This window comes from Scomber scombrus, chromosome 21 (assembly GCF_963691925.1).
Source record: "Scomber scombrus chromosome 21, fScoSco1.1, whole genome shotgun sequence".
Classification (NCBI taxonomy): Eukaryota; Metazoa; Chordata; class Actinopteri; order Scombriformes; family Scombridae; genus Scomber; species Scomber scombrus.
The window spans coordinates 1,157,593-1,173,874 of NC_084990.1; the positions used below are offsets into that span (position 1 = coordinate 1,157,593).

At 38.0% G+C, this 16,282-nt stretch overlaps 2 protein-coding genes across 2 annotated transcripts; one reads left to right on the plus strand and one right to left on the minus strand.

Moving 5' to 3' along the window:
• The first annotated feature begins 424 nt into the window (after nt 1-424).
• Nucleotides 425-7,381, plus strand: zgc:171971 (uncharacterized protein LOC569690 homolog). Its single transcript, XM_062442166.1, has 9 exons — nt 425-595; nt 799-1,179; nt 2,309-2,355; nt 2,450-2,604; nt 2,711-2,835; nt 3,202-3,295; nt 3,432-3,703; nt 4,431-4,583; nt 7,101-7,381. Exons 2-9 carry the CDS (start codon nt 1,006-1,008, stop codon nt 7,239-7,241), a joined length of 1,161 nt encoding a protein of 386 aa, XP_062298150.1. The 5' UTR covers nt 425-595; nt 799-1,005; the 3' UTR covers nt 7,242-7,381.
• A 72-nt stretch (nt 7,382-7,453) lies between these two features.
• Nucleotides 7,454-14,550, minus strand: tfam (transcription factor A, mitochondrial). Its single transcript, XM_062442167.1, has 7 exons — nt 14,296-14,550; nt 13,301-13,449; nt 12,979-13,049; nt 12,708-12,857; nt 11,847-11,942; nt 11,372-11,428; nt 7,454-10,465 (listed from the first exon to the last, which is right to left on the minus strand). Exons 1-7 carry the CDS (start codon nt 14,379-14,381, stop codon nt 10,190-10,192), a joined length of 885 nt encoding a protein of 294 aa, XP_062298151.1. The 5' UTR covers nt 14,382-14,550; the 3' UTR covers nt 7,454-10,189.
• Nucleotides 14,551-16,282: the final 1,732 nt, after the last annotated feature.

The window sequence follows — 16,282 nt, forward strand, 5'->3', positions numbered from 1 at the left end:
AGTACTTGATATATACTGTACACACACACACACACACACACACACACACACACACACACACACACACACACACACACACACACACACACACACACACACACACACACACACACAATGTAATTTAAAAAAATCAAATGTAAAACGGTAAATGTTTCTGCAGTTGTTTTGCCCCTGAAATGTAGTGGAGTAAAATAAAACAGCACAAAGGATTAAAGGAAGTCATTGGAACTTTATTTGTGACACATAGACACAAATGATGAACTTGAAGCAGAGGATTGTGTGTCTTGAAACTCCAGCACACACACAGCCCGTTACCAGCAGGGTTGAGTAGAATCCAGAGCTCAACAGACTAACAGCGCCCTCTTGTGGTCACTTATTTGTATCACCTTCTAAAGAAAAACAACAGCAGCGCAGCACGGAAGAGGACAAGATCCATTTAAACTGGCCTAATAAAAACAGGCGGCAAAACGGAACTGCTGGAATAACGTCTCTGATGGTTCATGTTGAACATTTGAACCCAGCTCTGTGTTTTTCTACTAACACCGTCTGGATAACGACCCAGCCTGCTAACTGTACAGCAGACCCAACACTAGCGGTAATGCTTTTCTGTGTCGATAAAACGGAAATGTGTGTTGTATCAGGAGTTTAGCATTGTGACGCAGGATGTTATTAGATATGATCTAATGCGAACAAAGATGGAGGGTAATACGCTGGTGTATATGGACCTGTGCTTAGAACTGTGTGTTCATCGACATTTTAAAGGAGGATGAAGTATGTAATTACACGTTTGTTCCACAGGTAAAGAAAGAAAGACGTCCAGAGCCCGCTGCACGACACTATCAGATGAAGAGGAGGCACTGAAAAAGGAAGAGCCACCGGATCTCTACTGATGTTACTTTCAAAATAAAAGCATAGAGCGTGTCCTCAGCTGTACTGATGGTCCAGCAGACACAGTGAACATCCACTGCCAGGGTCAACATTCAAAGGAGGATCTGATGCCACAACATGAGCGACTCTGGGGATAGAGAAAGTGCACCCTGCACCTCAGGCCTGAGTGGGGCAGGGACCAGAGGGCTCCCTGGCAGGGTCAGGAACCTGTCCTCCCCCTCCCCCCATGGAAGACTGACGTCCCTCAGAACTAGAGACCTGACACTAGGGGGAGCCTTCAAAAAACCAAAGGTATGAGAAGTCAAGGATTTGACTTGTCATTCATCCATGTAGGTACATGAAAGAATGAAATACAGTATTCAGGTCCTAGTGAATTAAATATACATCAATATATACACATAATACATACATAATAATATATCAATTATATATCTCAACACACACATATTAGTATACATATAAATATATACTACATATCTATATACATACATATAAACAAATACATGATAAAATAAATAACATTTAAAATAAAATAAGAACAAATTAAAATGAGCAGTGCATTGTACAGTCAGAAAATCTTCACATACGGAGAGGAATTACAGCAGCAATGCAATGTAGCTCAGTGTGATATTGTTCTGGGGCTTCTTTACGTTTGTTTTTTCTTTATTTTTTATTGCGGTTATAACTCGACATCATTGTAAAAGAGATCAACCTCAATGATTCTTGGAGTTTAAATAAAGGTTTGATGGTTTACAAATGTTGTGGCCACTGTAGATTCTCCTACATGCTTGGAAAGGGAGACAGATGTTTTCAATCAGTTACAATCTGCAGCCTCACTGCTAGATGCCACTAAATTGTACGCAGTGTTCCTTTAAGGAATGGTATGATGACTGCTTTAATGTGGGGGCTAAAAGCAGAACCATCAATAATAAAGTCTTCTGCTAGTTAGAAACAACAATCTAAATCATCACTAACATGTAAGTAACAAGTTTTCTAGTCACGTAATTTTTTTTATTTTTTATTTTTTGAACAAATTTTTTATTGTTTTTCAACAAAGACACAGAACATACAATTTGCCATCATGTCAGTTACAGAAATAGATAAAATAAAATAAAATAAAACAAAATACAGTATAGCCATCCATCAATTCTTCCAGCCGACCGCCCCCTATACACCCTCACAGCACATATAGGTGCCCCTCCCCATATTGCTCCGCGTACATACAGATTTCACCCATTAATGTAGTCACAGTCATATCAGCATCCTAGTCACGTAATATTTAATGTGGAAGCCAGTAAAGCAGTTATAGCATATAAACTAAACAGTACCATGTATATGCAAACACCTGGGTTTTAATGTCATGTTATTACGAGTTCAACAAGTCTGTTTATATTTCTCTGTGTTCTCTTTTTTTCCAAAGAAAACCTTTGAGCCAAATGTCCATGCTGTGAGGAAAAGCAAAGATGAGTGAGTGACCATCATGAGTCATGTTTCATAATGACATGTATTTTAGTATGGAGTGTTTAACAATGATAAACATCATGTGTGATTCTTCCCCCAGGTTAAAGGAAGAGATCCGTGTGGCTCCAAAAAAGGAGAGAAGAGAGAGGGAGGAGAGGAGGAGAGAGAATAGAGGGAGAAGGAGAGAGAAGCCTCAGACCATCCAGTCTCATTCCATATTTGAGCAGGGTCCTGCTGACACTATACGCAAAACAGGTGGACACCTTGTTTTTGTAATATTCATCCTTTTTCAGTGAAATGTAACATGCATATGTGAATGAATCAGTCAGGGACTTCCTTACTCAGTCCTTCCTCTCTTCAGGTTGGCGTGGTGCTACAGACCTGCGTTCCTCCACCGCTTCTCCTGACTGTAAACTTGTGAAAAAAGAGAGGATAGAATCTGAGGAGGATGATGATGAGATACTCAGACAACTTCAGAGGGATGATGTGAGTTACACTTCATACTGGATCAGGATTCCCAAATACCAAATCTGGTCCATGAGAGAATGAAAGCTCCCCCACATGTTTAGATTCTTTTTTATTATTTTATTTATTTTTTTGGAATAAGTTTCACTCTCACTTCCAAGTAACATCATTCTTCTAGCTAAAAGAGTACAGAAAGCTATCATGTGGGTTTGTAATGTAGTCAAGCTGACATTTCTTGGAGTCACCCCAAACAAGGCAGTAAATGGACACAGTTCTAACCAAGTATTACATACTTTTGATGGTGTAGTAAAGATAGATTCCCAAAAACTGCTCAATTTTGGTCCAGAACATATGCACTGTACTGACTGTATATCTGCCCTCCTACAGTTTATAGATGACCCAGGGTTGAGGAACGATGCCAAGCTGAAACCCATCCAGCTGCCTCTGTGTCAGTCCAGCGGCTTCATCACGAGTCAAACATGTGAGAAACCACCTCAGAGTGATTCTCTTTCATGCACTAGCACCTTTACATTACATGCCTGTCACATAAGTAGCATTATCAGTACGGAATCAGTTGTACTCTTATTTTGAAGTGTTTGTTATTGTTATGTTGTCAGGTCCAGAGAACCCTCCTCTGTTCAGACCTCCATCCCGTGGAGCTCAGGGTAGAACACAGCTGCCCAAACCAGAACAGCCGTCCCTGGTAGACCTGCTGCAGGATCTCAGCCTGTCTGGCAGAGAGGAGCTCTTCTTTATGCAGTTACCTGACTGTATGCCGGGCAGAGCGTCTGGACAGAAGGCCAACCCTGCTGTCAGAACTGCAACAGAGAAAACTGCCAAGAAGGACAACAAGCCTGAAGACAAGAGGCCTGTGCTGCTGCAAGCTCAAGTGAGTTAACAGAAGAACCAGTGGCAATGATATTATCTCTGTAAAAACAACATCTACTGCATGTCTGTCTGAACTGGGAGATAGATCTCTCCTCTGTTGCACTATTGACACTTTTCCTTTTTTCTGTCCTTTTGGTGTTTCGTGAAGTTTTTTCTCGTCCAAATCGAGAGTTTAACTTCAGATTCTTTATTTAAACTGTAAAAACTGAAAACTGAGACAAAGATATTTTCTGCTGTATAAATGAAGTTGTTGTCATTTTTGTAAAACCTTCCATGAAACTATACTCATCCTGCCTGAAAGAGCTGCTAACAATGATTACATACTGAATGCTTCTAAATCCTGTGAACAATACCTTTGAGAGCTAAATGTGCCTGTGTGTTAACTTCATGAACACACAGCTGTCATAGAAACAGTTTACAGTCCAGGGCTCAGACTCATGAGCATAAAACATTTATTATGAGTGACGCCTTTACATAAGTCATAACTTTTGATTCATTATTAATAAAAAAATAATGATAAGAGCAACATCTTGAATAGCTTTGGTAGGCAATGACATGTTAAAGTTTGAATGGACAAAGCAGCTGTTGTCAGACCCAATCCAAAACAGTTAGTATCATCTTTCCAAAGAGCCAATAATGAACAGGTTAATAATATATTGATTGTATTGCATTTTATTTTATTTACATGAAACGCAGCTCAAGTGCTGTGTACCTTTGTGTCTCCTCAGGAGGCTGTGGTGAAGGAGGGCTGTCCTGTGCTGTCAGATTTCCCAGAGGGACTTCTGGGTAAACTCCAGATCAGAAAATCAGGAAAGGTGGAGCTGAAGATGGGTGATATCATCATGGATGTCTCTGAGGGAGCTGCATTCTCCTTCCTTCAGGTAATCTGAGAGTGTCGTCAAGGCCTCTGATCATGTTTAATGTAGGAGTACATGAGGTTGTGTTTTGGGTATACCACGTATGTTACATCAAGTTAAAGAACACATAAGAACTATTAAAAGACAATAAGGTAGCAGAAGTTAAAAAAAGACCAGTGCTATACTACAATAAAGTGAAAAGAAATGCCTGATAAAATCATAATAAATGATTATTATTCAGATGTTTTTATTGGGTTTTTTAACCATTATATACAATGCATTGTAACAACAACGTAACTATATCCCCAACCACCGCTAATAAATAAAATGTGAGTAGATTTTGTTCCCATCAATTCCTTTTATCTGAATATAAATAAACAGATAGATCATGTCATGTGACTGCTGCTTCTCACAGGATGGATGATTCATGCTTTTAATGAATGAATGCCACTCTTCTGATCTTTGTGTTGATTTTACCATCACTACAGTGACAGAGAGGAGGGTGATGTGAAACTAGAGTCTTAATCCAAGGATGTTGTTGATGGGTACACCTCTGATGCCCATGTTGTATTTAGTTTTTTATTTTCAGGGCATTCTGGTAGAGTGGAGGTCTTTAAGGCTGAGAGTTGTGTACTTCTCCACCTCACCCAACTGTAAAAAGCTTTATGCATTTCTGGAGTTATGTGCATTAAACCACGCAACATACCTACCTTCTAACTGTATCGTTCTAATAAACATCAAACTGAGTGACAGTTTACACCAATACATGTAGAAGGCAGTATGTGAGCTGAGAGGACTAACAGGATAAGGATACATAATAGAAGCCAATAACACATGAATCTTAGGATATGTACAGTATGCACCGCAGACAACCTGTCTTTGATATAGCCTAAACAAGACTTTTTGTCATTTTTCAACTCAGCTGTGAGTTTATTTAACAACTAATGACAAATATGTAGTGATGAATATCAGGTGGTTTCATTCCAGGGGAGTTGTGGCCCACTGTCCACTCTGCTAGTCAGGGTGTGGGGAGAGAGGGGAGCTGTGCAAATAAATGCTGCAAAATAGAAGGGCATTGAATACTACTACTACTGACAATAATAATGATAATGATAATAATAATAATAAGAAGAATTAATATGTAAAAAATGATAAGTAAAAGTCTAAATAATTGTAATGATTTATAATTAAATGTCTAAAGTGCAAAGAACAATGTAAAACCACTAAAACAGTTGAATGTAAGAATGCAAGGGGTAAAGGTGGGGTGGGGACTCCCTTATGGGAATACTATTGCAATGACTCAGAAAGGTGCTAGACCCAAAAGGACACATTCAGATGAGAATCAAGTGTCCAAACAAAAATGTATTGAGGGAGGTCTAAAAAAAGCTGTTAATACTGTGAATACTCAGGCAGAACAGACAGGATGAGAGCAGGGCATGTGGCTTGACTATCTGATGGGGAGTAAGTGAAAAAGGGCTGTATAGAAAGGGGACACTGATGAGGATGATGAGGGCCAGCTGTGGAAGAGGGTGGGGAAACTCAGGTAAGGGGAATGAGGTGAGTGCAGGGCAGAGGGCAAATGAACAGGGAGAACAACCAAAAACAGTGTTAAGCAGATGACCCTGTGACAGAAACATTATTATTATTATTACATTATGAAAAATCCTACTGTGAGTATTACAAACCACTCTTCAGTGTGTTCATTGACCTTTAAATACATGAATCTGTACCTCTAACTGGACTTCCTGGATTGTACTCCATGTAGTGCATTCATGCTCCCCAGAGGATGATCTGAAATGGTTTTGGTGAACCTCTGACTTTTCCTCTAGTGCCACCATGAGGCCAGACTTTTCTAACAGCAGACTGTAATGACGTTCACATTTCAAGCTCCCCACAAGATGAACCACAGAATTTCCATTTTTGGAAACAATGTGAACATTCTTGTGGCCCAACCCCCACACTAACAAGATATATACCACAGTTAATCCATGTCTGTATTGTTTGGGGGGACTTCACTACCATTCTGGGGGGGCTGATGCTTTAGTTTGTTATAGAAAGAACTATAACTAACAGTTATTTAATTATGAATTTTATATTATTATGAATATTTTATCATTTTAAAGACAAATTACATCTTTAAAATGTCAGAATATATAAAATATATATATATATAACAGCAGTTTTCTAGAGCTAAAGATGAAGGCTAGTTTTGTCTGACCAACAAACCAAAATCTACATAATCAAATCTTGCCTGCTTGACAAATTACAAAGTTCTCAAAATGTTTGTCCATTTTCCATCAGTTGACTCATCAATTCAATGAGCAGCTCTTATTGTGAACTGACTGAAGTACTTTTCCATTTATTATGAAGGAGTCTTGTCGAAGCTAAAACTACTCAACTCATAACAAAACTGCAAACTATTGAAATAGTAAATCAAATTGTGGAACGCTGACGATTATCCTGAGTTCACATGTGATTAGAACCACAAAGCAACACCTCCATTATTAACACGGAAGTCTCCTTTGTCTCCTTCCTTTGCAGCAACTGGTGTCTGTGCATCTGTCTGACGGTCGGACTGGAGACATGATGGTGTTAGGAAATGTCCAACACAAACTGGTCTTATCTCCTGACTTCCAGGCTTTACTGCAACCACCTGCAACACAGCAGCAACAAGGACCCTGATAATGTCACATCTGCAGTAGAGTGTTGCTTTGTTACTGCAGAGAATCAGTGTGGGGGGAACTGTGCTCAAACTGTACATAGTCTGATGTCTACTCTCCATACTTGTGGTTGGAGGTTTATAAGGCAGCTAAGTAGCTCACCTTCACTAAGCTATTGTAATCTTTTTATTCTGGGAAGTCATTTCAATCCTGTTAACATTTGAAATCCCAATGATAGGACTTTGGTTCTTGCCTGTGTGAAGCAGTGAGGACACTGCCAGAGGACACTGCCTTTTTTGATGTGATATTTACATGATGTCCAACTCAACCCAATGACCCAAAAGGACCCAGTCATATATTGTTACTTGAGCACAGATCACCTGATTACACTCTATCAGCAAATCCACACCAGCACAGCAGCCAACATGATTGTGAGCTTGCTCCAGGATCCTTGAAACTTTGTAGCAGATGGTTTGGTCCATCACAGCGTCCACCGGGAGGGGATTAAAGGTTATGGATCAGAAGTCAATGGACACCTGGATTGTGCAAACTAATGTAGCATTTAATATGGAGATGTATGTCATGTTTTAGACCCTGTACAGCTCAGTCACTGTTATTGCACTGATAATGGACATGGCACAGTTTGGCATTTGTAACATTTGTAGTATTTAGCAAACTTGGATATTGTGTTGTTGTTTTTTCTCAGTGGGTTTTTGCTGCTTTATTTTATATACATTTTGTATACATTATTTAATTTTACAGCAGCTGAAAATCCAATTTCCAAAACCTGCAGTAGATGAAGTTGGTTTTTATATGAACTACAAACCAGGATTTTAAACTTGTTTGTATAAAGTTTGGGTATTACTCTGCAGAGATCCTCAGCTCTAGAATGGCCTGCTTACTTTTATGATTTTTCTTTTTTTTATCGATGGGTCTGCCTATAATTTGTATACCTTAATATCTCATATGTCATGCACTGTCTGTCCCTCTGGTTTCTGCCTTTATTTGATTTCTGTATCTTTGCTTTTATTGTTTGTGTAAAGCACTTTAAGATTTAAGATTAGGTTTGGATGAAAGTCCAGAAAAGGGTTAGTGAAACAAGGCTTTTCAGTTTGTTAAGATGTAATTCTCTTGTGAAAATGCTGTACTGATGGCACATTACAAATGAACTCTTTCAGGTTTATCTGAGATAACCAAAGTAAACAACAGTAGAACTACAATTACTCATTGTTCCATAACATCTGAACTAATGTAATATCACTGATAGAATTTCAGTTAAATTATATCATGAAGATATGATCTTATCATTGCTCTACAATATTATGTACTGTAATTGAAAAATAACAAAGTTCATCACTTTTCAGCCTCTAAAGCATCAGAATGCAGGTCATTATTTTTTAATATTTTACTGCATTGAGAAAAAACACATACAATTGCCCTAATTTGACCTCACTCGTCTTAATGAATCTGTACAGTTGTGAGCCCTCAACGTCCAGAACAATATTTTTGTAGATAAAACATTTGAAGTTCTGTAGTAAGATCATTTACCCAGCATTGTTTTGTTTTTTTCTGTGTTCTTAATTGATTCATGTGTAATTTTTGACAACAGAAATAGGTCACCTTTGTAGAAAAGTGTATATAGATGTTTATTCAGTAAATACATGATACAGACAAACCCAAGCTAATGGTGTCTGAATGATCGCACATACATTCTACACACAAAAGGAAGTGTCAATACTGAAAGTGTGTTCTTCATAGCTAACAGGACTGTCACAGACATGAAGACCTGGACATCTGTACTTTTGATTAACAGACATTCCTTAAACATAATGGAAGGTTCTTTTGTACCACGTGTGAACTGAAGTGGTTTTCAGCTGGTATTTGATATGACCTTTATGCCATCAAAACATAATTATTTAGATGAAAGCACTGTGGAAAAAAATCTTGTTTTATTATCAACCATAACAGAGTTTTTACAGTTATTAACAGATCAAAAGACTGAATTGGAGAAATGCATAATTTGGAACTAAAATGTCAGTTGAACCAAAATGTCATTGTTGATATTACAGTATTTCACAGTTTGAGGGTTGCAGGTATATAAGCTTATGGTACAGTAATAACAGCGAGGATGAATTCAGTCAGGTTAAATTTGTGGGAACCCCAAAGAGCATGCCTTCTGTAAATCTGCAACAAAATCCACTTTTCACAGAGTAGAAAGTTACTGATCACTGGCCAACAACACGCTGCACATGTCTACAGGTGACTCTCTCTCTGAAGGACAAGGCTGCACTCATTCTAGTTTTCTTACTGTCCACAAAACCCATTAAGACCAAATGTCACTCCTGGAAATAATTGTTCTCCAGTTTGAGTAACATTTGCTAAAAATGTCATTGATCAGCTGTTTCCAGTAAATGACTGAGCCTTTTTAAAAATCAAACTATATATTTGTTCTGTTTTTAACCAGCAGGCTTGTAGACAGTGTAGGGAATCCACACAGTATTGAGAGAGACATTAACATGTTGGTTTGGGGATCTCTTGAACAGTAGAGAAAATACTGAATAACGGCAGTCTTATCTTTTACTTCAAACAGAAACATTAACCTTCCCTGTGTTTACAATCAGGAAAGCCTGACGTTTACACAGTATCCACACCTCCTATAGTCACTTAAACGCCTCATTCAAATGTCTACATTTCTGAAATCCACAGTCCTGTGAACTCTCTGGGGGACTGAACCAACCAATTAAAGCAAAGGTCTTATAAAAAGCCTGATTTCAGGGATTTGTTGTTATTGTCACTGAAGTGAGGCACTGATGGGGTGTTGTGAGACTCTGAATGCTGAAATAGTTGAACCTAAGAAGCGTTCATGACAACTGAAAACAATAATCAGAGCACAGCCCTGGATCCTCAAAACATCTGTCTGCAGTTGTCATGAACACCTTTTCCCTTCTAGACTCAGTAGGTAAACACATCTTACGTCTTTTTGGTACTCCTGACAGTTTTCGTGGGGGTACTTTTTGTTGTCTTCCTGGTTGTTTTTGACTTAGCCGTTGCAGTGGTCTTCTTCACTGCTTTAACCTTCTTTGTTCCTTTTTTTGCAGCTGGAGTTTTGGCAGGAGCTTTTTTCTTGGCAGGCCGGGTCTTTTCTCTGATCAAGTCTTCTCGTCCGAGCTCCACCATGTGCTCCTCCCATGACTTCATCTCATTCTTGTAGCGGATTTTGTCATCCTCAGCCAGCTGTGTGTAGACCTGAGATGTGGAACACAGACGAGATCTGAGATACAACAATACACAAGTAGAAGGCAGGGCCAGGCAGCTTTATTTATATAAGTCAACTCAATGTGCTTTACATAAAAACTAAATATCAGGGGATTATTAAACAGTAATCGGAAACATACAATTAAAAAAAGAAAACCAAATTATAATAAAAAGAAAACAAAGTACAGAAAAATAGAAAGAGAGAAAGAAAATAAAAACTAGAACATCAAATATGAGTGCAGCATAAAATAATGGTTTGCTTAAAAAATATTAAATATAATTTAAATAATAATAATAAAATAAATACAATTTAAATATTGTGTATGATCTACAGTGCAAATCAAAGGTTAACATTTGAAGTGCTTTAGAAGAGCTCAATCATAAGCACATGAAAAGAAGAACATTTTTAACCTTGATTTAAAAATATTCACATTTAGGGCTGATTTCAGTTCTGTTGGTAGTTTGTTCCAGTTGTCCGAGCTAACAGCTAAATGCTGCTTCACCATGTTTACTCTGAACTCTGGGCTCCACTATCTGACCTCAACCCTACTGGGTTTATATTCTACTAACATGTCATTCATGTATTCTGGACCTAAACCATTCAGTGATTTGAAGACCAGTAGCAGAACTTTAAAATCTATTCTATAGCTGACTGGGAGCCAGTGTAAAGACTTTAGAACTGGAGTAATGTGCTCTGATCTCTTTGTTCTGGTCAAAACTCGAGCTGCAGCTGTTTAATGCTTTTTTGTGGGAGTCCAGTCAGAAGACCGTTACAGTAGTCGAGTCTACTGGAGATGAAAGCATGAATCAGCTTCTCCTGGTCTGTTTGGGACATAAAACCCTTCACTCTGGATATGTTCTTAAGAATAAAGAAGATGGAATGACTGTGTGACCAACCTTCTTCTGATGGCCGAACATGTTCTTCCAGTCCTCCAACAGAGACTGCATCTTTGCCTGTGTTAACAACACCAGCATCAACATTTTATCAATGACACTGAAATTCTATTTTGCAGTACAAGCACACAAATATACAAATATCTAACTATGGAGCAAGGACTCTCTGTCTGTCTGTATCTTCTGCATATCTTGAGAACCCGAGCTACCCAGAGTCTAACTTTGACCTTCCATTCTGACAACACCAGCTGCAAAGTTAAAAATCATCACTCATCAACTATACAACATATCTAAAAGCTGTTTCAGACCGATGTAGTTCAAAGTCTTGTGTCTTAGAAACAAGAAAAACATGTTATTTATAATATATATGGTCTTAAATTGCTTTTTACTGACTGATTTTGGTCCAAACATTCCATGTATCACAGAGTGTGTCAGACTGTCTCTTTGAATGTAATATCATGGTGCTGTGATTACTGACCTGTGTGGTGGCTCCTCTGGCCTCCTCAAAGTGCTCCGACATGAAGATGTTGAACGGAGAGCGAGGACGTTTGGGCTTCCCCAGAATGGTTAACTCCTACACACACACACACACACACACACACACAGCCATCAACAATGTGACAATTGGCTTGATAGGGTCACTCAGATTGCTAACTGTGGTGTCAACAATTTCAGCTTATGTTTCCCTCCCTTAGAAATGAGAAGTTCACAGAATAATTAATACTGTTTAACACAAGACAGTGGTAAACAGTATTAAACCTGCAGTGCAGATCTTTTACATATAAATAAATGTTTGTTACATTCAAGGTTACACACAACATGGATTACATCTGTCACCACTAGATAAATGTCTCTGTATTTCACAGTATATGAAGTGTTTAAATCCAGTGTCAGGTTTGACATTACTGTGCTAGCTCATAGTCTGTATGGACCAGAGCATGCACACCAGAGACTTCCACCAGCTGAGCAGCTCTTCTAACTTGAATAGGGATTAGGGCTGTGCGATTGCCTCTAAATTTCAAATTCAGATTGTCCCAGCCCTAATAGGGATTAAATCATTAAATTGAGCAGCTGTTCTAGACTTTCCAAATGTTATCAGACTGAATGGATCAAATATTAATAATAAAACAAGTTATTCCGTGGGGGGGGGGGGGGGGGGGGGGGGCAGTAATGTTATTTAGAAAATGTTTAATAACTGATTCACTGATGTATGTGGAATTCAATTAGTTCTGACATCAAACCTAAGATTAATTTAGTTAAGAGTACAGAAATTAAAATATATCATGATATATAGCAGCCTGGCCTTTACCAGCTCGCTACCCACTTCTGTCCCTCTTACCCTCTTCTTGCGGATGGACTTCCTCTTGGCCATCCTCTGCCTTTTCTCCTGGACTTGTTGCTCGATCTGTGCTGGGGTCAACTGGGCCTGGTAGTGCTGGAAGTCTATCTTAAACTGCTCCCTGGCCCGCAGAGAGGCTTCCTCAAATGGCTTTATGGAGCAGTGAGACAAACAAAATCTTTATTTACAACAACAGATTGACAAATGAAAACAGAGGAGGCTTTTTACAGGTATGCATTTTACACTTCATCACTGTTTAGGATGGAAATACCTGTTTCTGATCAGGGCTCAAGGTTCTCCACTGTTGGGCGATCTTCCTGATGATATCCACTCTTTTGATTTCTGACGGAAACAATTACAAGATGATTAAGAACAGAGTTTTATCATTTTAGTTTTTTGCTTATGATAAAAAAAATCTCATTTAGCTTCATCCACATGCTGAGAAATGACATTTCAAAGTGATATTAAAATGCTTCTTTTACACTGCTTATTGTAAAGTATTATGAACTATTATCACCATGGCAGTGTAGTAAATGTATGACATCAGTAACCTTAGCTACATACTAAAGAAGTATCAAGAGTGTCAGATTTACCTGGGTTTTGTCTGGTTATGACTGGCTGCTGCTGAATAACAAATCTCATGTAACCGTTCAGTGGCCTTTTTGGAGGGCTGCTAGCCTGGGACGTCAGAAATTTCACTTGGTTGATGTAAACAGCTGGCAGGACTCCAGTAAACCTAGAGCTTGAGTGCACACACACACACATATGGTATTATGCAGAGAGAATCTTAGCATCCTCTCTCAGTCATGGAGAGAATGTAACACAATATTCCCTTCAAAAATCTGCCATTTAGTAGTGCCCATATAAGAGCAACACAACAAATGGGTTTGTCTTTTTTCTTTAATGTCTAAATTCAGTACATAGCACACACAGGTCTCTGAATGTTTGTCACTTTTCCTCTTGTTCATGACATTTTCTAACTCTAAAATCCACTGTGGTTTTGCTCACATAAAGTACTGTGCACTGGATTATCTAGTGTATATATTATGGCACAAATAGGGATGCAACTAAAAAGTTATTTTCATAATCCTTTGGTGGTTAAATACGTCGACCAGCCAGACCTAAAATATCTTTCAACAGCCCAACATATTTAGTGAAAGAAGACTAAAGAAACCAGTAAATATTCACATTTAAGAAGCTGTAACCTGAGAATTGTAGCAGTTAAAACAGATGACTTAAAACAATTCATCGGTTATCAATATAGTTGGTGATTATTTGTGTGTCGTTGCAGCTGTATGTACAAATAAAGCTGTATAATAAAACAGCAGGAGTGTAATAACTGCAGCACCTGTCACATGTGCACTACTTTCAATGTAATGTTTCCATTTAGAATCTGACACAACAGTCACTAATGTACAGTCACTTTACTTTACTTTGTAGGTTAACCTACACAGGTGCTAATTAATGCTAACTTCATCCTCTCATAGACACATGTTCCATTAATTACATGCAAACTTCTATACGGACTACCAAAGGAGCAAGCTAATAACAGGCTAACTTAGCAGTAGCACAGCTTGAGGTTAGCTACCTTGCCAGACAACTTGTGCAGGAGAAGACATTGAAGGACTTAGCTAGCAGGCTAACGCTAGCTGACATTAAACTGAACGGAGCCATGTCGGTTAGAATTCACGTTAACGGCTGTTAAACGGTGTGATGACAGACAGCCGTGTGCTCCCTCGAATCAAGCGCGTCACTGTAATCATGCATGAGCTGTTTCTGGTAGAAAGTACAGAGTGTTACAGACTCATCTGCTTCGTGTTGACATGAAAGATACTAAAGGCGCCTTCACTCTGCCCCAGTGCATTGTGGGAAAAAGGTCAAAGAAGCCAGCGTGTTTTTAAAAACATTTTAAAACAACTTTATTGATAAAAACATAACCAGAGCCACACAGTCACTGGTCACTACAGCAGGAAGGGTGGATCAGGATCATGTGTAGGACACCTTTTGCAATTATGACTTTTTTTTTTTTACCATAATATCATTATGAAATCCCTAAGAGGTTTCATTGTTAAATCAGAATACAATTTTTAGATATTGTACTCAAAAGGAAAATGGCACATATATTAATATTCCTTGTGTCAAATCATTTCAGAATTAGTAGATTTTATAACCTGGGACACTATTTTTTAGGCTTAGAAATACTTTGATTTATACAACACAGCCTCATCTGCCAAAACTTTCTGAAATGTGCTCATATTTGGTCATTTCATTTTTGTCGGTCTACATGGTTTTTTTTGCTTTCTCCATCAGATTGTTATAAAACTAGTAGCCTGTATGTTCACATGTTTAATGTTAAACAATATAACTTACACAGTTTGCATACACTAGTTATAGCTTTATAAAAATGTAATAGAAAAAGTTGTTCAACATTAGTCAGTGTCCCACATTACCCTAATCCACCCTACACATATGCAGTCTAATTCAATCCAATACAACAGCTCTGCTTTAAATTCCACTTTTATGAAGTTGACACATTTTCAGTTGTTGTTAATGTAGGCATAGTGTTTACTCATGAATACAAGTACACCAGAGTCTCAACAAGTGCCATTTACTTAGTAGGCAAATAGTAAATAACAAAACGTAGTTTCAGTGACACATTTTTACCGTCACATTTCTCTAACAGTGTGTATCACAGTGGTTTTTAATTGTGCAGGAAAAGCAGGATACAAAGCAAGTGAAGAAAAAGTGCAAACCAAGAGTTAAAACACAAAAAACAACAACAACAAAAATGACAACAAAAAGATAGCTATATCCAAGTTGAACAATGCATTTGACAAAAATGGAGAAGCATAAACTCAAAATTTAGACTGATGACCAGAACAGTGGGCAAAACAGAAGGTCTGAAAGATGCAGACAGAACAACAAAAACACCACAATAAATAAGTCGATAAAATATATCACAGTATTTACAAATAAAGGATGAACACAACAGGTAAGATAGTCAAAAAAGTGATAATTCTAAATTTAGTTTATTACTGGGGTTGTACTAACTGGTGGTGGTGTACTGAGGTGCATTATATTGACTGGTGTTCCTAATGTTTTGCCCTTCTCATGTATGTTAATGGAGTGGACAAAATATAAGGAACACCATTCAGTGTATAATTCACCCCAGTACACCACCATCACCCACTATGACCTCAGTAATAAACATAAAGTAGAATTATCACCTTCCTGACAATGTTAACAAAAACTTTTATAAACTTCATAAAAGTAGAATTTATAGTAGAGCTGTTGTATTGGAAGAGTGAGTGTATAGAGAGTTTTATATGGCTCTGACAGCACTGTCTGTAGTGTTAACAACTTGAGTCTAAAATTGCAAACACGCCAGTGTGACTATAAGTTGTGATAAACTTTTTTTTAAATGTTGTAAAGGGTTAGGGTTAGTGGCTAGTGGTTTTATCTTATAGGTTTTAAGCTTTTTGATTGTACATTCAGACATTAAATAAATGTGTTATTTGATATTGACAGTCAGCTCTGAAAAGTTTGTCTTTTTGCTTAAGTTTTTGGATTTTTGA

Bases quoted from the DNA above. Each gene is read 5' to 3' on its own strand.
- zgc:171971 (XM_062442166.1), top strand. From the start codon at position 1,006: ATGAGCGACTCTGGGGATAGAGAAAGTGCACCCTGCACCTCAGGCCTG. The intron at 2,356-2,449 runs GTGAGTGACCAT...TTCTTCCCCCAG, and splicing joins GTGAGGAAAAGCAAAGATGA to GTTAAAGGAAGAGATCCGTG. The intron at 3,704-4,430 runs GTGAGTTAACAG...GTGTCTCCTCAG, and splicing joins CTGTGCTGCTGCAAGCTCAA to GAGGCTGTGGTGAAGGAGGG.
- tfam (XM_062442167.1), bottom strand. From the start codon at position 14,381: ATGGCTCCGTTCAGTTTAATGTCAGCTAGCGTTAGCCTGCTAGCTAAG. The intron at 11,943-12,707 runs GTAAGAGGGACA...GTGTGTGTGTAG, and splicing joins AGTCCATCCGCAAGAAGAGG to GAGTTAACCATTCTGGGGAA. The intron at 11,429-11,846 runs GTCAGTAATCAC...TTGTTAACACAG, and splicing joins CCAGAGGAGCCACCACACAG to GCAAAGATGCAGTCTCTGTT.